Source organism: Hippoglossus stenolepis, chromosome 15, assembly GCF_022539355.2.
Source record: "Hippoglossus stenolepis isolate QCI-W04-F060 chromosome 15, HSTE1.2, whole genome shotgun sequence".
NCBI lineage: Eukaryota > Metazoa > Chordata > Actinopteri > Pleuronectiformes > Pleuronectidae > Hippoglossus > Hippoglossus stenolepis.
Genome location: NC_061497.1, coordinates 7,167,546 through 7,187,835, shown reverse-complemented (window position 1 = coordinate 7,187,835; position 20,290 = coordinate 7,167,546). Strand labels below are relative to the sequence as shown.

The following is a 20,290-nucleotide window of genomic DNA, read 5'->3' as shown; positions in this document are numbered from 1 at the left end:
GTCCACTTGCCACACATCGTGCGTAGCTGCCGTGCAGGCACGCGCGCCCCTGACGCTCATACGCGCGTATGCGTGCATGAGAAAGTATGGGTATACCCCGAAGTTATGAAAGGCTTTAGGACCAGAATGGCGTCCATCTGGGCCTTTTTCTTTAGATGTGTATTCGCATAATTAGGGACGCTGTGAGGTGATGCATCCTGGAAGCAAGCATCTCTGTAAAAGTGACTCACTCTAAGGTACTACATCTTTAATAGTTCATGTTAGTAATTTGTTATGTGAGTGTTGTGCGGTCAGGGCATCCTGACATATGTCACAAATGTCCCATGACCAATTCTGGCTCTCTGAATTGTTATGCACTCCACACCTTGTCATCACCCCTGCCTCATGATAAACATCTATTAACATGTACATTCATCAGTATAGAGAGGTGAACATTGTCTAAATGTCAGACATGATGAGTTGAAGATGACCCTGCAGACTACTGATTCTGTAAAAAAACACTGTCTGATAGAGTTTCCCTCTATCACCTGGGTGGGGGGATGTAGGAGATTTTGAACCCTGGATGCTCGAGACTGAAATTGAAATCCATTTAAATTGTTGTTCCCCTCTCATTCTTTTCAAAAATACTTAGGCAATAGGAAATCTACACACTCAGTCTGCATGGTCTGCACTTAAGTTGAACTTAATTTGAAGCAAAGCAGAAGTGAAGAAACTGGTGAGACTAAAACCAGTGATATCCTTCTCCAAGCTTGATCCCTTAGTAGTTGACGGTTTTGGTCATTTTTAATACATTTGATTTTACCTTTACATACCACATTGAAAATGTTAAAACCATGCCAATCCCTGGTACTGTTTTTCTTTTCAGCACAACATTGCCTATCTGAGTGAACAATTTCTTATTAATCATACCTTTTTATGTTTTTACACTGTGAAGGTTTGAACCTGTCATGATCTGATCCTCATCTAACCCTCTTGAATTTTAAAACCTATACAAAGCTTCACACTTTGACAAAAAAAGGTTTTGGCCAATAGAGTTTACGATGTCCAAAGAATCAGACTTCCAACCTCTCAGATTAAACAATCTCAGAGGAAAATATTCCCTGCCGCTCACTGACCTCAGAGAAAACTATGTGAAAGCTGAGAGTAGACTGTCATATTAGTATCTGTGCTGTTTGCTTTATGTGTCGTGTTGATCCTCATAACAGAACCAGAGCCAATGAAACAGATGACAATGTCTGCAATATAGCGATGCCAAAAAAGGGGCCTGTACTTACATTAGACTTGCAAATGTGCCCTCAGTGTCCTCTTGCTTTGCCTTCACTTGCTTTTCCTGTCAAGTTCAGATTTAAATTTTACATTAAGTTATTTTAGAATGGAGTACTGATTGTATTGTTGACTTCAGATGTTTGTCTGGTGAAAGGTCATCTTTGGCAAACTAAAGTACATATTAAGCTAAATATAAAAGGCGTGTATATAAGTTCTGATGTGTGTGATGTGCAAAAATACTGAAATTCACTCTAATTATATTGAAGAACTTTATCTACATTATTGTGCATATATTTACATTTTATTTTATGGCTTTTTTATATCTGTATATTCCCCTTGTAAATCTTTATAACAGGTACGATTTGATATGAGGATGACACTTTCAAAATGTCATTGCGCTAGCTTGCACAGTGACAATATAGTTATTGAATTTTGAATCTTAAAGACTTTCTACTTAATTAAAATGTTTTTCTACATAGATTAACTTTATTTTGATCTAATAGTACATATTCAGGGGTTAATGTGAAGCACAGAATGTTTTAGCTCACTAGAGCCAAATTAACTGTGATGTACATGTGGCTCAGAGCAGCTGAGCAGAGTGTTTTCTCTTCAAAACACCATTCATGTGACCACTGGATTTTGGGCGTAGGTGATGTCACTGCAATGCAATCCATCCAGATTATCTTTTAAAACTACAGCAGGGACGCTGGCAGGGTGAGTTACTGCCTGTTCCAGCTACAGCATAAACTGCCGTTCAAGGTCAGCGTGGCTTTAAGTGAAGTGAAAAGGCTGAGCTGCAGAGTTTTAATCTTCCTATTCAAGAGGAATTCTGACATGCACAATCATCACCCGGTGAATATGTATATGGAGAGAATGGACTGGTTTGTTCCATTCGTTCCCCCTCTGTTTCTATTCCTGGGAGCAGGAACAATCTAGCATGTTGTTATTAAGCCTTGTAGTGGAATTTCCCCACAGCCGCAGGACCCGCTCACTCCGGAGATATCATGTGCAAAAGTCGACAGTTGACAGCGAGTAGGCCGTCTTAATTATAACTCAAGTCCACGGAAAGTTTACTTAAAACCTTGCAGGGTCTTCCAAAAGTCAGAAAACACAGAATAACATTGTATGTTTGGATTTGCTTTGCTCAGTGACTCAGTGATAACTTCTCTCCAACTGAGATTTCTACATATTAAAACAAGCACTTACAGTTGGCCAATCTCCTGTTGTTACACAAAATCTCTCGCCCTGTTTAAGATAAAGGAAATCGTATCTCTCCTTTTTTTTATTCATGGTTATTATCTTTATGGGTTCAACTGCCCAGTAAGATGATAAATAATCAATATGATAGGCTGGTTAACACATTAAATACCTCTGGACGTGTACTCTGAAAAAGATTGTAGGAGGTCAGCAGCACCTTCCACAGGTGTGGAGGCTGAGTCACACATCTGTGTCACAGTGGATAAACTCCATCAATGTTGTTGCAGTTCCCAGGGGTCATAGGGCAGTTAAAGGTCGCGGCTCGCACAGGACCATATTTATAACCAAGCTGTTGGTGCTAATAAAATCCCCAGATGGATTTGCAAAACAAGATTTGGTTACAGGAAAATATGTGTGCTCAATTGTGCAAATGAAGGAATTAATGGAAATGTTAATGCATCTCATGAATGCAAATGTAATTTTGTGCACCCTCTGACAATACTGCCTCATTCTCTTCCCTCTCTGTCTGGACTCAGCTGTTTCCCCCTCTGACTCCCATTGTAATGACATTTTGTCTCCTCCATCAGAGTCACTCCCTATTTTATCGCAGGCTGAAAACTCATCTCATAAAGAAGGATGACATGTCACCCACTCAGCTTCTCCTCTCCCTCTATATGCACTTATATGGAGTGAAACAAAAATCCCCCCTGAGCTTTTTATTTCTTAAGTGGCACGTCTATCTTTCAGAAATATTGAGTCACATACTGTTCTGACAGTGACTCTTCTCTCTGCCTCACACCGGTCCTGTGGTTGTTTTGTAGGTTTTGGTGACCTAGGAATCGATGTACTTTCTCATGTGGTCGTCATTGTCAGTAAATGAGGGGATGAAATGTCAAGTTTTAAGTTTTAACAGTGATTCACCTTCACGCCTCGCTCTGTCATTATTATTAAAGTGTGACAATCTTAGGTTAGAGAGCGCAGCTTTTAAATCACCATTGGGAATTTAGTGAGATATATTATGCCTGTAATATCTGTTCATTCACGAGTCATTTATGCATGAAACAGTAAATGTTCTGTGTTTTATATAGCACTTCTCTAGTTTTAATGACCATTCAACGTGCTTTACAGTAAATTTAGCTATTTATCCATTCACAGTGAATCTATGTGCAGCACCCACTCCATTACTCAGCCCTCACACACTGTCAGCACAGTCGTCAGGGGCAATTTTGCGGCACTGTGTCTTGCCCAAGGACACTTCAGCAGGAGAAATGGTTAGTGGAAAACCTGCTCTATCTCAGCACATTAGGTCAAGGATTTGAACACGGAATCAATTACAGACTGCTTGATGCGGTGATACAGTTAGATTGAACAAAAACTGAAATTTGTTTCATTGCAAATGTATCCAGAATCTTGAATGCATCACTTGAGCAATATGAAATGAAGTGAACGATTTTTTTTCACTGTGTAGAAGGCACAAGCTCAGAGAAGACAGATGGAAAAAAAGGAACGAAAAGCTGAATTAGCAGCAGTAAGGCATACTGTATTGAATAGAGCTTCCTTTCATTGCAGAAGTCTAAGACACTAGACACAGGACTATTGTTTGTTTGTTTAGCTTTATCTCAATCAGGTCAGTATAAACATTTTAATAAATAAATGAGAAAATACAGAACAAAAAAATGTAATTACAATCATCACTCTTTACATGTCCACAGGGATTAAAAACATAGACCTTTTGTTTCCAATCAACAAGATGACTACCTTTGTCTCACTAAAGGTCCCTGTGATCACATGTTTTAATCAAATTAACCTATGCATAAAATTCCTCAGCAGAGTATAAAAGATTGATGGCCACATTCATGTGACTTGCACTTATCCATCTCGGAAGCTGTAGCTAATTTCTGAATGCACCGTTATATCCCACCTGCATGAAGACCTTTTCAGTTTTGCAGGACTACAGCTGCACCACAGATGGGCTGTGAAAAGTGGAGTACAGCAGGCTCTAAAAAGTGCTCTTTAAACATCATCTGTACACAGAGAATTCAGGTGCCAACATGCTGGCTTGTGCATACAGTTTACAGCACTCACTATCATCACCACATAAATCGTTCCTAGTGATGTGACCCAGATATCTTACTTTGTTGACTACATTTAGGAACTGCATGGTCTCTAGCACAAGAATGACAAGCAGAATAATTCTCTCAGACTTTAAGATAAACAGAGAAAGATAGAGAGTGATTGCATTAATACCATCTTATAATCATTGACAGAGCAGCTGACTTGCACACACGAGAGTCTTGGTGTATTCATTTCCCATTCATCACTATTTGTACATATTGTCTGTTGCTTATTTTTTGCACAATTCTTAATCTATCATTCTTTGTATGTGTTATTTATTGTTAAGTTGTTTGTAATATCCTTAACTCAATATACGCTGTATGATCTTTTACTAGAGCAATGCTCAACAGACTCAAATTCCCTGTATGTGCACAAACATAAAGCTCATAATGCATCCTTTGTCAATGCTGTACTTTTCTATTCTTCCTGTGGGGGTCAGTAAAGCGGCGCAGGTGCCATAAAGCACGCGTAGAAGAAGGCTGCGCGGGGAGGAGCCGGGTGTTTGAAAGTGGCGGGCAGTAACAACACTCATCTCACAGACGACGTCGGCCTCAACAACACAGGCCAAGAACAACGTTTACAACAAGTCAACACTCAGAGGAAACGTTTCACAGAGGCGCGCGGATATCCATGTCCTCTTCTGTCGACCACAGCCTCCGGGTGCAAGTTCGGTGACACACGTTTCGTGCTGTTGGAGGAGACGTGGAAAGGTAACTTTAAAAAAAATCAACGTATTGCTAATAACGGCAGCTAGCTAGTTGATGACATGATGTTATCAGGGCGCTCGGTTCACGGGGGTTTGTTTCTCCACCAGTGCTGCTGTCAATTCGTTCGAATGCACTTTTAACCACCGCTAACGACAAAGTTGCTAGCTTGAGTTTCAGTGCGTCTCCATTGGAATGAACGGGAGCTGCGGTTAGCCTACTGGCTCGTGTGTCCTATAATACCAACCGATTGACCGAGTGACATCACAGGGATAGATGAGTTATCGTAAAACGGTTCGTCGCAGGGTGATATCTTAACACACAGCTCGGTTCTGATGTGTCCGCTCGGTTAATGGAACTGGAAGCTGTGGTGTTATCCTCAGGCAAATCAGCTGCTCCACACACGGTGAATCGTGGACCGACTCTGGGGACAGTTGTGACAACACCCATATCGATTCTCCCGAGACAATTGTTAGATTCACCGCCATAAAACCAGTCCCATGTTCCAGACACTGATACCATTTACCTTGACTGTACTACATGTGGGGACTGCTGCCCACATGTGTAACTTTATACTTTACAATATAGGACAAGATGGTGAATATCCCTGTGCCACACAGTTCAGTTTGATCAAACACGGTCATAACAGAAGATTATGTATTTTAGTGTATGGTAATAAAGTGTATCTGACATTTCCATTTCAAATGTATTAATCATGTTTACATCGGTATAAATAATAATAATAATAACTAGAATTTGTATAGGTATGTTATTCAACGTTTTAGGAATAATGATAAAACAATGGGACTTTCCTTTATTTATAGTCATTTTGAAGTAAAGGGTAACATAACAACAAAGGACAGTCAACTGAAAGACAACTGCAGATGTTATTATCATTATTACACAGAGAGATCTTTAAGAAGTTTTTTCTTCAAATCACATCTATCTATCTGGAGCAAAAATTCCATTATAATGCCAGCCACTACGACAGCTACTGTTTATAAATAACAGAACTTTGATGTTGTCTTATCGTCACTGTTGACTTGCTTTCTTCAATTTCAATGTTTTCCCTTTTGTTCTCAAATTATAACAAAACATTGACGCTAGGCATATAGCTATAGTCTCCTCATGAGAAAATTCTTATTTTGAATAACAGGAATCACTGGGTTTATCTCCCACTTGGGTCAGTGTCAGCACTTTATTTTTCAGTGTCTCTTGTTTAAAGGTTATGTTTAACTGACAAACTCACCTGAGTGTCATGTTTGCATCACCTGAATGCTGTACTGGACTCTCATCTTGCTTTATAAACAGGGGGAGGGCCGATATACATGACATTAATGTGTGCCTGGAGTAGCGACTAAAACAAAGAACAGAAAAGCTCCGATCACAACATGCTGGATTGCGATTCTATTCTCTGCTCTGGATACCATTACCCTACTATATCTTTACATAGAAAATATCTTGGCTTCTATATTAATGTTTTTTTTTACTCCTGAACGATATGTAATGTTTTTTTCATAAGTCCCTTTTCCAGTGAAAATATTTAAGGACTTCTGATGACACATCTGGCCACATTATTGGACTGGTGTTACTCACTTCTCTTCTTCATTATAACATCCTCCTCTTCCCTTTTTCTTCTTTTCTTCCCTAACAGGATATTTACTGGAATCTCTCATCATGACAAATGAGGAGGGGAAGGTGATCCCAGTGCGGGTTGCTTTGCGATGCCGTCCGTTGGTACCGAAAGAAATCAATGAAGGATGTCAGTGCTGTCTCACTTATGTGCCTGACGAGCCCCAGGTGTGAGCTCAATCATTTGGGAAAATACTTCTTATGTGTTAAACTTTAATGCGTAAAAATTGCTAAATTTATGTTTGTTTTCAGATAATTGTCGGCACAGAGAAGGCGTTCACCTATGATTATGTGTTCGATCCCAATGCTGAGCAAGAAGAAGTCTACAGTACGGCTGTGTCCCCCTTATTGTCTGGGCTTTTCAAAGGTAGCTATGCCTTGTGAAACAGCGATTGTCTCTGTCTGTCCAGTTTTACCCTAGTACTGGGATATGACCATGCAGGGTCTGCAAAATAAGAACAGATTTGGATCTATAGTTTTGCTTAAAGAGATGTAATATCATTATTGGCTGCAAAAAAGTAAAATGTAGAGTATCATCAAATGAACTAAGTCAAGTCAAATTATTGTTTTTGTTGTCTTCGTCATTTTGTATCCTCACTAAATTGTCCTTTTTGTAGGCTACCATGCCACGGTTCTTGCTTACGGACAAACGGGATCAGGAAAGACCTTCTCCATGGGAGGAACATACACATCAGCTCAGGAGAATGATTCTTCAGTTGGAGTTATCCCAAGAGTTATCCAGAGAATATTTCAGGAAAGTGAGAAACGGAAAGACAGTGATTTCTCTCTGGCAGTATCTTACCTGGAGGTTGGTGGACATATTGTTTTGTGTTATACATTTTTTTAAATGACATTTATTGTTGTCTTCGTCATGCAGCAAATGTTACTTTACTGCACAATAGTTATATAATTTTATTTGGTGAAGCATTTCCTTTTGATTGTAGATCTATAATGAAGATATATTGGACTTGCTATCTTCATCTAAAGATAAACCTTCCATCAGCATTCGGGAAGATCCCAAAGATGGCATTAAGGTGAGTGACATCACACATTGTCTCTTGTATTGGGAGCTTATAATAAATGGACAGATAAACCTGAATAAACTACATCCATGTCTAATTCTATATGTTGGTGTCAGCCTGTGTTTTCATTGACTGTCTTTTACAGATTGTGGGCTTAACTGAGAGGAAGGTGTTCACTGCCCAGGAGATGGTGGGCTGTCTAGAGGTGGGAAACTCTGCTCGCACTGTCGGCTCAACAGCTATGAATGCTGCTTCTTCACGCTCACATGCCATCTTCACCATCACACTGGAGCAGCGCAGAGGGACAGACAAGTCAGTGTGGTGTTTTCTCCATTAATCATTTTATCATTGTGATACTTACTTGTTGGTTTAACATACCTTTAACACCACAAACTTAACTCTCTCATATTGTTCAGACCTTTAACTCAGTACTTTGAAGGAACTGCAATTATGACTTCAAGTCTTTCCAAGCTTTGCACACCTGGAGCTGTGCTGTTTAGCTTTTTCTTCCTGGCAAATCCTCTCATGGTCCCATCAGATTAGTATGAAGTGTCTGTGAGCTGCCATCTTCAGGGCTCAATGGGTTTTAAGTCTGGAGTTTGGCCAGGCTACTTAAAGGCAGTCAGAGACTTGTCCTGAAGCCACTCCAGTGTCTACTTGGCTCTTCTTGCCCCAGCCTGCATTCTGGAGTAGGTTTCTTCAGGGAGCAATAGCTGTATTTGGCTGCATTATTCGTGACCAGTCTCCTTGCCTGTGTTGCTGTGCAGTACCCCCTATTGCATGAGGCTGCTGCCACCACCATGCTGCACCGTTTGGTTGGTTTTAGCCTAATCTCTTTAACCAGATTCTACATGTGAATATGCCGGATCTGTGAGGGACAAGATTTTGGGCCTGGAAGCGTCTGGTTTCTGTTTCTAGTTTGACCAATCACAAATCGAGCTGACTTTTGTTGCCCTCAGGTAAATGGTCTGTGTTGAGAGCAATAGAGGTGGAACACATTGACTGAAATGTGTTTGCTATTGGCTTTTTAACTTATTAAACCTAAAATGTTGTCTGAATCTGAAACATCAAAGTATCACTTTTTGTGTTTTTATGTGGACAAAAGTTTGACTTGTGTGGTAAAAGAAACAAGTCAAACTGTAAACAATGTGCAGTGAATGCAGTTTTGGCCCATATATCTGCTGTCGAGACCGCAAGCCCCAAAATATTGGCTGTTGCCCCCAGAGGCTAATTTGTCATCAGTTGACATCCAATGGGCTCAGTGGTGATCAGTGCCTGGTGTTCTCAAGACAGAGTTTCATTAGACTAGCAAATCATTTTCTTCAGACTCGGTCATTTTAAATGTTTGACAATCTCCACACAGGCTGGTTTGTTAGTTGTTGTTAGTGTTTTTTTTTTGTAGAGATACCATATGCTACTGCCCCTGAAATTTGACTATTGTGTGCAGGTCTATATGCAATACATGCTTTTGAACAATTTTAACTTTTGTTGCAGAGTCGACTCAATGGTTTCAAAGTTGCACCTTGTGGATTTAGCTGGTTCAGAGCGACAAAAGAAAACCAAAGCAGAGGGCGATCGTTTAAAAGAAGGTAAATTAATATATCAAATTTACTTAAGATTCAGTTATTTATAAGTTGTCAACTCTCAATTTATGTTTCCCCCAAATTTTTTATATACTCCTTATGAACTTTATACTCTTTGTATTGTGATTGTATCCTTAATAACACTATTTCTGTTTTGATGCCATTTATTTTCTTCTGTAGGCATCAGCATCAATCGCGGCCTTTTGTCTTTGGGTAATGTCATCAGTGCGTTGGGAGATGAAAGCAAGAAAAACTCCTTTGTTCCTTACAGAGACTCCAAACTCACCCGCCTGCTACAAAGTAGGCTTTAGTCATTGGTCATTATGTTAGTCAGATTCCATTCTCACTTTTAGTGTCTAACTGTCTGTTTGAAAGTCTTAATTTTTCATCCATGTATCTGTTCTGTTGCGTGCGTGTTGTTGAACGCAAAACTGACAACTTTTGTTTTTTTTCTGTATTTGCTTCATCAGACTCTCTAGGAGGCAATAGCCACACTTTGATGATTGCATGCATCAGTCCCGCAGACTCAAACATGGAGGAGACCATCAACACCCTGCGATACGCGGACAGAGCTCGCAAAATTAAAAACAAACCAATTGTCAATGTTGACCCCAGATCTGCAGAAATGGGCCGTTTGAAACAACAGGTACAGAGACTGAAAAAAAATCTTTGTCGAGTAAATTCAGCTCAGTTACTTATTTACAAGCTGGAAATCTTTGTTTATATTAACTATTGTTTAAAAAAGAAATCAAAGATTGATAAAGCTGAGAGTCCGTGACACGCAATCTACCTTCCTCTCTTTAAAGTTGATGGTTTAAGTGTCTTGATTTACTCTTTAGGTTCAGGAGCTGCAGGTGATGCTCCTGCATGCCCGTGGAGGGGTAGCTCCGGTGCTCTCTGGGTAAGACAAAAAATTCCCCAGTTACATAATGTGAGATAAATACACCAGGGTTACAGTATTACCCACAGCAAAAGGCTGCAACAGTCACACAGTCCGTCTGTTACAGGTCAGATTCATCGGAGAATGTTACCAAGCTGGTGGAAAGGAACCGCGCTCTGCAGGGCGAGAACATGAAGCTGAGCAGAGAACTGAGTGAGGCAGCTGGACAGACCGCCTTCATGTTTGAAAAGATCATTATGGTGATGACCTTAAAGTTGACCTTCCCTCTTTCAAAACCATAACTGAAAACAGAAAAATAAAATGGCTGTTGATATAAAAAAGTTTTATTCACTCACTTAGTTTATCTTTTGGTGTTTCCTTTTATCTGACAGTTTACTGTTCAGTATTGTTCTCCATCGTGTTTAACATATTGCATTTCCTCTATTCTATAGACGGAACACGCAAATGAGGTACTGCAAAGCAAACTGGAACAACTGCGGCACCATGCAGCGTAAGTTCACAAAGGCATGAAGCCAGGAGTGATTTTAAAGGGTCAGACAGAATAATGAAGACATAGAAAACGTTTCTGTGCCAAGCCATACTTTAAGGTTTAGTTTAGCTTTGGATCGTCAGATTTTTTTCCTTTTTATAATTTCAGCTATTTGTTGTTGCATACTTAACGATCTCAAGAGCTTTAACAGTACAACTGGGTTTTTTTTGTACCTGAAAGACTATATCTTCTGTTGAGAAAAGGTATTAAATGATTGATGTAAAAAGTGTATTGACCAAGGAGTTGATTATATTGAGCCTTACTCTTTATTTACCTTTGTTTCAGATGTACAGTGGATCTTGAGAAATTGTTGGAGACGCTGGATGACCAGGAATTGAAGGAAAATGTTGAGGTGATGAGGAATCTGCAAGAAGTCATCTTAGAGCTCAAGGTACTAAAGTCAACTTATACAATTATTCACCAAAAGACAGCAGGGTCGAGATTTACTGAAATTTGCAGTGGACATCATATTTTACTTTTTATAGACTCACTTGAGTAATCTATAATTAATAAGTGAATTGAGCTTTTTGACCATTATTTATTGAGCACAGCTTTTGAAGCGTGTGCAGTTTGGACACTGTTCAAATGAAAGCTGGCACTTTGTACCAATTATTTCTTTTCAAATTGAATGTAGTGAAACTCGGAGCTTGAAGACCAAAAATATGTTTCTGTCCAGATACCTACAATCTCGACTATAAATCCAGCTCTGGATAATTTGTATCTCAAAACCATTATTTTTTAAACAGTTTTACTGTTTGTTGGATTTTAAAAGAATGAGAGCGCAGGCATCACTGCCTCCATCGAAGCTATGGCTGCAGGAGAGGACGTACCTGAGATGTCTGCGAATGGAAGTAATAATGCTGCAGAAGACAACCAATCAGTACGTTTACATTTATGCTCTTATTATTCACATGAAATAACATTTGTCAAAGAATAAAAAAGTGTCTCCTTTCTTATCTTTTTACTCCTGAACGATATGTAATGTAAGATGTTCCCCACTTCCAACACATTAAACAGGATGCCGCCGGTGGTAAGGACTCCCCGGAGGCCTTTGCAACCCATCATGCATTGCGGCAGGCCCAGCTCTCCAAGGAACTGATCGAGCTGAACAAAGTGTTGAGTTTGAAGGAAGCTTTTGTGAAGAAAATGTGCCAGAATGACAGCCAGCTTGAGCCGATGCAGTCAGAGCACCAGGTAAGAGAATGTTTGATACATTTCTGACATGAATGGCTTAAAAACTGCTTTGTAATATTGTGCCCATATTCTGTATATTTAAATTCTAAATCCTATTTATTTGTTATGATTTTTTGAATTTACTGACATTGATTGTGTGGGAATCCACTTAACATGAGGTGGGTCGTGTGAGCATTGAAATGGGTTATGTATAAATCATAGTGTTTTTGTGTGATTAATATTCGTTATGAGCCATATAAATTAAGTTTTGAAAATTGAACAGGTTTTAATCTTCAGAACAATGTCTCCCACAGAAAAACGTGATGTCTCTACAGTCGTCAGTGGAATCTCTGCAGAAGGAGAAAGAGGATCTTGTGTTGGCTCTTCAGTCTGCAAAGAAAGACACTAACCAGGCCAAGTAGGAATACTGAGTTTTTCTTTTGCTGTGGTTTTGTTGCATCTCCATGTAATATTGAAGCCTATTTATGAGTTTTATTAGTTTTTACGTAAAATTTCAAAAGTGAACTAATAAGCCCTCACTCTTTTACTTCTATCTTTGTCTGACAAACATCACCTCCATCTTGTAGGCTTAGTGAGCAGCGGAGGAAGAGGCTGCAGGAGCTCGAGGGTCAGCTCACAGACATGAAGAAGAAGCTTCTTGATCAGTCTAAAATGATAAAAATCAAAGAATCCTCAGTTCAGAAAGTTGGCAAACTCATGCACGAGATACAGGTAACTACTGATCTTCTTTCCATTTATTTAATGTCTGTGATGGTGACCATTTTAATACTACTTGTTTCACATCTAAGATGCCCAATCTAAGCACAATAACACTTTCTCACAGTCCATGAAGACGCAGCGTACGCAGCTGATGAGACAGATGAGGGAGGACTCTGACAAATTCAGACAATGGAAGAGCAAGAAGGACAGAGAGGTGCTGCAGCTGAAGGAGAAGGTGTGTAAGGATCAACTTCTTCTTGAGACACTTTAATTCACTCAGTGATAAAATTCTTTGTCTTCATTTTTTTTACAGGATCGTAAGCGCCAGTACGAGATGCTGAAACTCGAGCGGGATTTCCAGAAACAGGCCAATATTCTGCGTCGTAAAACTGAAGAGGTGAGACGTTTGATCTCAAAGTAAATATGCTTGCTTTAATATTTTCAGTATCTGTAAAATAGAAAATGCATACCATAAACATTATATTTTGTACCAACAAACGTCTGATTGACTCATGCTCTAAGATAATTAAGTTTGAATATCATGTTCATGTTAAACCGCTTAAATTAAATATAACCTGAAATGATCCAAAGTTGAATTTTGCAAGTTTATTGTTTCCCTTTCAGGCTGCAGCTGCAAACAAACGGCTGAAAGATGCTCTACAGAAGAGAAGTGAGGTGGTAGACAAACGGAAAGATGCTCAGAACAGAGGAATAGAGGGAGCTGCTGCAAGAGTTAAGGTAGTAAAACCTGCTTCTAGTGGCATTGACTTTTATTTTGTCAATTAGAGGTCATTAAATGCAAATGGAATTATATTTATAATAATACATGAGTAGGTTGTACAATGAAATATTTCTATATTGACCATCTTTGTATTGTTAACCCTGCGTTTATGTGATCAGACTTGGCTTCTCAATGAAGTGGAGGTGATGGTCAGTACAGAAGAGGCCCGGCGCCACCTCACTGACCTGCTGGACGACAGAAAAGTGTTGGCTCAGGAGATCAACCATCTAAAACAGCAGCTCGATGCCGGGGAGAGACCTGCTACCAAAATAAGGGTGAGCTGAACTTGAGATAAAAATCCACAAAAGTGAGAATAACTGAGAAGTCATTGCACCAACAGAGCAGAAATGTTACATAAAATCACAGTTTAATTTTGTCCATTCATGCAGCGCCGGACCCTGATCATCTCTGAGCTGGAGAGCCACGGGGCGCTGGAAACGCCTCTGACCAAACAGGTGGAGAACCTGCAGACAGAAATGGCTCTCAGGTGAGTCACAGAAACCATCTCAGACTTGGTCCTAAACTGTTCATTTGATTTGAGCTTTATATTTAATCTGCATTTATCAAACTTTCTTACCTCAGGCTGAAATACTTTCCAATACATATTTATCAGCTAATATGTTTCTCATTTGCAAAATAGTTTAAAAAACTGAACAATGTTCCATCCTGAGCTCGCTAATGTCTGCTGGTAGTCGCCACCATCTGGCTAAAGCGGATATTGCACATTTTCTTTCAAGATACTGTATGTGCTTTCATTTCATGTCAATGCATTGGATTGCCAAATAAATGGAGGAAATAATAAGAATTCAGTTGTAATATTACGAGAAGAGCAGTCAAAATTTTTACAAGAATAAAATCCTAATTTTAGGCTACATGTCAGAAGAATTTGAGCAGATCAGCCTTTTGAGCTTCCTGTCCTCCAGCAGGTCACTGAGATGTCACTCATTATACAGTAAGCAACAATACGAATACTGAAAATATTCTTAAAAAGAGCACCACATTATCACAAGTATCAGGACTTTGAAATGATTGTGTAAGAAACTGTCAATTCTGACGATCACGCGGATTTGGAAATGTTTGGTAGCATTCAACTGCAGGGTTATTGTTGGTTACATCTACGTTCAAGATTTGGGATCCAGAAGGAATTTTATTTCTTTAGCTTTATTCTCTTAAAATTATGACATTGTTCTCCATTACATCTTTATGTTGGTAATGCTGGTAACACTATTCTCGCGATCTTAGAATTCTTTTCTATATCAAGATGGCCTAATACTAATAATTTTGTGACTGTGAAACCATGATATAGATTTTACAAAAACCTCTATTTCTGTATATCCTTGTTCAGCAAAGGGATAATTAAGTGTTCAGACTAATTTGTATTTGAACAGGAACGCCCAGATCGCTGACCTCCAGCAGAAACTTCTTCTCGCAGACAGCGAGGGGCGTTTGAAACAGCGGATCGACGCCATCACAAGCATCGTGGAAGCCAAGTGTGCCCTTAAAGTCTTGATGTCTGAGGTGATTGTCTTCTCTTAGAAAGTCCCATGATTCACAACTTCTTCTTTTTTTAATTAATTCATCGCGCATTAATTTGCTGCTTTGTGGTTCATCTAGCTGGTGTCTGCTAAAACAGCCAGTTCCAAGCTGGAGAGTGAAGTCAAACAGGAAAAAGGAAACTCACAAGATATAAGGAAGATGCTCGCTGATGAGAGAAATGTGATGTCAACCATGGACATGGAGCATCAGCAGCAGTTGGTTGAACTGGAGCAGGAACATCAAGAGAAGGTGTCCATTTGAACCAGTCTGAACCATCATAATCCTTTTTAGAGAAAGGTTAGCCATAAAATAATAAGTTGTGTGTGCACTGTGTGATATATATTAACTTTTTTCATTTCTGTCTGCAGGTGCTTTACCTTCTTAACCAGCTACAGAGCAAACCCATATGTAGTGAGTTGGACACAACAAAGCCGACAGATGAGGAGAGTTCAAAGGAGAAGGAGCTTCTCGAGCGCCTCAAAGTTCAGGTTTGTCTCCGCTGGTTCCAGAGTGTTTAATCCACTCTCACCGTTTTTCTAAGAAAATCATGCCGAAGTCAATCACGTGCTTATTTGTAATATCATTTTAGGAAGAAGAGCTTGAAAAGCTGCAGGAATTAAGCGAGCAGAACCAGAAACTGCTGGAGCAGAACGAGCAATACAGACAGGTGACTGTAGAATTCACTCAATAAAAAAACATTTTCTTATCATTTAATGTGAAGTGAAATTATGAATAATAAATTCTGTGCTTTAATTTATAACACAGCTTTAGAAAAACGTACTATTGAAAAATGTGTCGTCTGGTAAATAGTTGCATTTTGATGTTGCTGTTTATTTATCTTCGCCTGTGCTGTGATTGAACACAACCATATATTGTGTTTCTCCTCAATAGAAACTCTCATTGCTTCACCTGGCAAGTGGGAAAAAGATCCTTGTGCCTACGATAAACAACGAAAAGAGCCCAGATGACTCGTTTGAGTACGTTCCTCCAAAGGTTGGTATTGCAAATATTGTACCTTTTATCTATTGTGTGTTTGATGTTCAAGTTGGGTTATTTAAATACGAAAAAATTTACATTATATTAAATATACATATATTTTATTTGGCACTTTTCAAGCTTAAGCAAGTGTTTTCCAAGTGAAAAGAGAGGAAGAGTAGAAATTACTATCAGAAATCCATATATAGCAACAGCACTGAGCCTGTACAGTGATAAATAGGTATCTTGGTGATCTTGTTATGAATAAAATAAAATGCATTAAAACAAAGTCTGTCTAAAACAATATTAAGAATGATTTAGTCAGAAAGTTGTAAAGTAAGACAACAATGCACCAAGAGTGAATGATTCTGTGAATGTTATCTGTTTTATTTTAATAATTAAGCTATGTAGCTGAATCCAAGTTTTCTTTTTGTTTTTTTCTCTCTCTCTCTCTCTATGAACAAAAGCCTAAAGTGAAGCGCTTCACCACAGCAAAAGCACCGCTGAACATGGCCATCAGCGTTGAAGAGCTGATGTCTGAGAATGAGAGCGAGAAGGAGGAGGAGGAGGAGGAGTGGCGCCCTGAGAAACCCGAGAAGGGACGCAGGGCCTCAAAAAAACCGAAGGCTACTGGGGTAAGACTGGGATGGGGGACTTCTTTGCTCAGTGGAAGGTCACAAATGTTGTTCGTGTTAAATTTCTCTTTAAAGAACGACTATTAATTGACCTGTCTACAAAATCTGTAAAGCTGCTTTCAGACATGCACTGAACTCTGGATAATCTTCTGACATTTTCCCCGCGGGGCTGTATATGAAAACGCAATTGTCTGAGGGAGGGTGTCTGAACTTTGTCCAGAGTTTCTCCTGCCAGCCTCCCAGTTAAAATTCAGCAGACTGTCTGAATCAGCTCATGTCACCAAGAGCAAGTGGGTGTGTTGATGACGCCTCTAACATGCGACAGACTAAAACAAAAACACAAATATCTCCAGATGAAAAAGTGGAGCCATACATGTAGAAGACACAAAGATGTCCAGAGAGCTTTGGTTATAAAGGGTGGTGTTGATGTGCTGTAAACAAAAACAAGTGATCACCACTGCGGTATTGATGCGTTACCTTCTGCCTCTGCTTGCACCTGAATGCTCCGGAAGATTCTGTGTTGTTGTGAACAACAATAGCACAGATTCTCCTGCTGAGTCCGAACCCAATTCAACGGCCTTCTGCCAGAACTCATGTCTGAAAACGGTTTATGTATCACATTTTACAGGTTAATGGGATATACACATATAAGCATCAGGCTTTTGATGCAAAGGCCACGATTGTGATGATTTCTCCTCTTGCAGTGTGCGTGTAAAGGTCGCTGCAGTAACAAACAGTGCAGATGTCGCAAAGGAAAGATGACGTGTGGGGAAAACTGCCAGTGTGATCATGAGAAATGCCGAAATATGGACAACCAGGGGCCTTCTGAGGTAAATCATGTTGAATTGTCAGACCATGTTCAGCATCATCAACTGACTGGCTTTTAACTAACTAATCTAACACAACAGTTGCTCTTACAGTTTTTAGGGAGGAATATTTTGAAATATTAAATTTTACAAATCAATAATGGCAAAAAAAAAATTATATAATGTGTGTTACATGCAACTTAAACTTTGTATGTATGTTTTCAGTGTTGTGAAAGAAAATCTGATACACAATCTTTTCTCACATGTGCAGGTTGTGTTGTCAGGATGTGTTTTGAACACTCACTAATATCAATCATCAATGTAATAAGTGCCACAAATATTATTAACGTATCAAGTTAAAAGTTATCATTTTTATCGTTTTTGCTTTTATTTATTCACGACTAATTTATTTATGACAACTGCATGACCTCACCAATTATGGAATTGAAATGTTAAACATGTAAGTTAATTACATGAAATTTGTATTAATCTAAAAGGACTTCTAGTTACGAGCTCTAGTTAAAGTTTATTTGCAGCCACAGACACTTTCCACTTGTCCAGTCACATCTGACTTTTAACTGAAAAGAAATCCTCGCTTTGCTTTATTGAAAACATTGGCTTCTTTTATAATAAATGCATGAGAAACAATAAGCATTGTTCTCGGTTTTGAACGTTTGTCTCATTCCAGGATGCTGGGCCGACAGAAAATGCTTCCAGGGACTCTGAATCTCTTCAAGAACCGACAACTGCCAGCCCTGATAACACCACCTTCTTCAAGCCGCCATCTTGTACTCCCACAAAGAAGGTAAACTGGCTTCTTCTGAACACTCAGCACCACAAAGACAAATCATTCATGTGGTGGTCTTGAGAATGATTGCCTTTTTAAATGCAGAATATGTGCTTGAGAGTTAAAAAGAAGAAGATTTAAACGGACTGAGATGCATTCTCTTAAGTCTAATTCACATTACATGATTTTAAGCCTGATTTGCCAGTCGCCAGCACAAGTTGAAAGTTGCAGACTCTGTTCAGTGTGTGATTGCTGCCAATTGCTGTGTGAGAACTCCTCAAAGACGAGAGAGGCTCGCAAATGTGACAGACTTGGATCAGATTTCCAGCAGGCTGCTCTACAAAGGTGTCAAAATGCCATGAATGAAAATGAAAGTGTGTGTGTATTGCCAGGACATTGATACCGTGGCTCAATTCCCCCAATAGCCACTTTGCATACTCTGGCTTCAAATGACATCATGTAATTTGATTTCTGCATAGTGGGGGGGAAGTGGACATGTCATTCATCTTCATATACAATATATGGTCTCCTTTATCTGCAAATCTACATTTCAAATTTGTTCTGATTTCAATTGTGTGTTTTTGCGTTTAGTATTTGGTCCACAAAGATCTAATGCAGAACCAGCACTAATGTACCAATCTGTACCATTCTAGGTGCTAAAAGAGATTGTTAGCATGGGGCATACCGCTTCAGACCTGAAGCTGCTCAGGAAACCCATCTTGCCAGAGGAAGAGGAGGAGGAAGAGGAGGAGGATGCAGGGGAGGACAGAACAACAGTCAGTTTCCTCAAGAAGAAGAAAAGACTCCTGACGAGTTTTCAGAACAGTTTTTTCTCTGGATGCACGCCAATCAGAGAGGAGTCTTAATTGGGACGGTGCCGCGGGGCTTTCGACGTTAGGTGTCCGTATGTATGTGTTCGGTTTAATGTCTTTTTTATGTGTTGTCGTAACTTGAAAGTAGCTGTTAACTGTAAAACACTTTGTTAACATGAGGACTGTGAATAGCTTTGATTAGTTTATTGAAATACACAATGAGATGATAAAGAAGCCTGTATGAAACTTTTAGTTGAATGTATTACATCATATTTCACCCATAGTGTAGAAATGAATCTACTTTTCTAATGCATTAATTCAATAGATCTTTAATCTACAGTCACATTTTTAATGAGCACCATTCCACACAATGTAGCTCAACATCCTGGAGAGCAACTTGTTTTTAACTGTTCGTGTAGTATCGGAGCGGAATAAAGATTTACAGTTAAATCTTGTTTTTAAAAAACATTGTTTTTCATTTTGTCTCCAAGTGTACCAATGTTTATTATCGTAGCATCGTAAACTGATGGAAAATAGTTTCATTAATGATTAATGTTTTTACTTTTGATATTGCTGAGTTTAACTGAGCAGTTTGAGCTCTGAGTATTTCAAATGTAGCACACGTTTCTTTCAAATCCCCCAAACGTTCATAAAAGCAAAATAAACAGCCATTGATGAAGTCGCTTTTTGTCTTTTGTATTTAAAACCGTTTCATTTGCTGCTTAAAGAAATATCTTCTCTATCGTGTTTCCTTCAACTGGTGTCAACAAGTTATCCAAGTCCAAAGGCTGCAGCTGGTACTGATGTCACTAATGTAAATGTATGTATAAATCACATACATTGGTTTGGTGCTTATTTGTGTTAATCAAAGCCTGAACCTCAGTCACTGTGGGAGATGTCCTCCATGTTGAATGACAAGCACGGGTCACAGGTATAACTCAACACACTATTGAAGAGCAGCCTTTATGTCCCTTTTATGAAGTATTTTACATTATAAGTAGCAAAATACAAAACATTTAGTGGTTATTTAATGTTTTTGACAGTAGCCCAGACTGGACAAACTAAACCCCTTTTGAGTTTTTATGACAACTGAAGGCTACCACGGGTTCTCCATGT

General features: G+C 39.2%; 1 protein-coding gene across 2 annotated transcripts; it reads left to right on the top strand.

Moving 5' to 3' along the window:
* The first annotated feature begins 37 nt into the window (after window positions 1-37).
* kif4 (kinesin family member 4) lies at window positions 38-19,853 on the top strand. Of its 2 annotated transcripts, XM_035178574.2 has the most exons (32): window positions 38-236; window positions 5,018-5,288; window positions 6,937-7,082; window positions 7,167-7,281; window positions 7,532-7,722; window positions 7,859-7,948; window positions 8,082-8,248; window positions 9,431-9,525; window positions 9,700-9,819; window positions 9,990-10,165; window positions 10,359-10,420; window positions 10,527-10,659; window positions 10,852-10,910; window positions 11,235-11,340; window positions 11,722-11,829; window positions 11,967-12,143; window positions 12,437-12,540; window positions 12,710-12,854; window positions 12,967-13,077; window positions 13,156-13,239; window positions 13,467-13,580; window positions 13,743-13,898; window positions 14,013-14,110; window positions 15,012-15,141; window positions 15,238-15,408; window positions 15,528-15,647; window positions 15,749-15,826; window positions 16,051-16,152; window positions 16,602-16,769; window positions 17,474-17,599; window positions 18,264-18,380; window positions 19,016-19,853. In XM_035178574.2, exons 3-32 carry the CDS (start codon window positions 6,960-6,962, stop codon window positions 19,226-19,228), a joined length of 3,759 nt encoding a protein of 1,252 aa, XP_035034465.2. In that variant the 5' UTR covers window positions 38-236; window positions 5,018-5,288; window positions 6,937-6,959; the 3' UTR covers window positions 19,229-19,853. The 2 variants fall into 2 exon arrangements, with proteins under 2 accessions (XP_035034465.2, XP_047199381.1); XM_047343425.1 differs by having other exon boundaries at window positions 38-5,288.
* The last annotated feature ends 437 nt before the right edge of the window (window positions 19,854-20,290 follow it).

What these genes read in the sequence shown, in the direction of transcription:
- kif4 (XM_035178574.2), top strand. Translation starts at nt 6,960, where the DNA reads ATGACAAATGAGGAGGGGAAGGTGATCCCAGTGCGGGTTGCTTTGCGA. An exon ending in ACTCACCCGCCTGCTACAAA is followed by an intron (nt 9,820 to 9,989) that starts GTAGGCTTTAGT and finishes TTGCTTCATCAG; the next exon opens with ACTCTCTAGGAGGCAATAGC. An exon ending in TGCTGCAGCTGAAGGAGAAG is followed by an intron (nt 13,078 to 13,155) that starts GTGTGTAAGGAT and finishes TTTTTTTTACAG; the next exon opens with GATCGTAAGCGCCAGTACGA.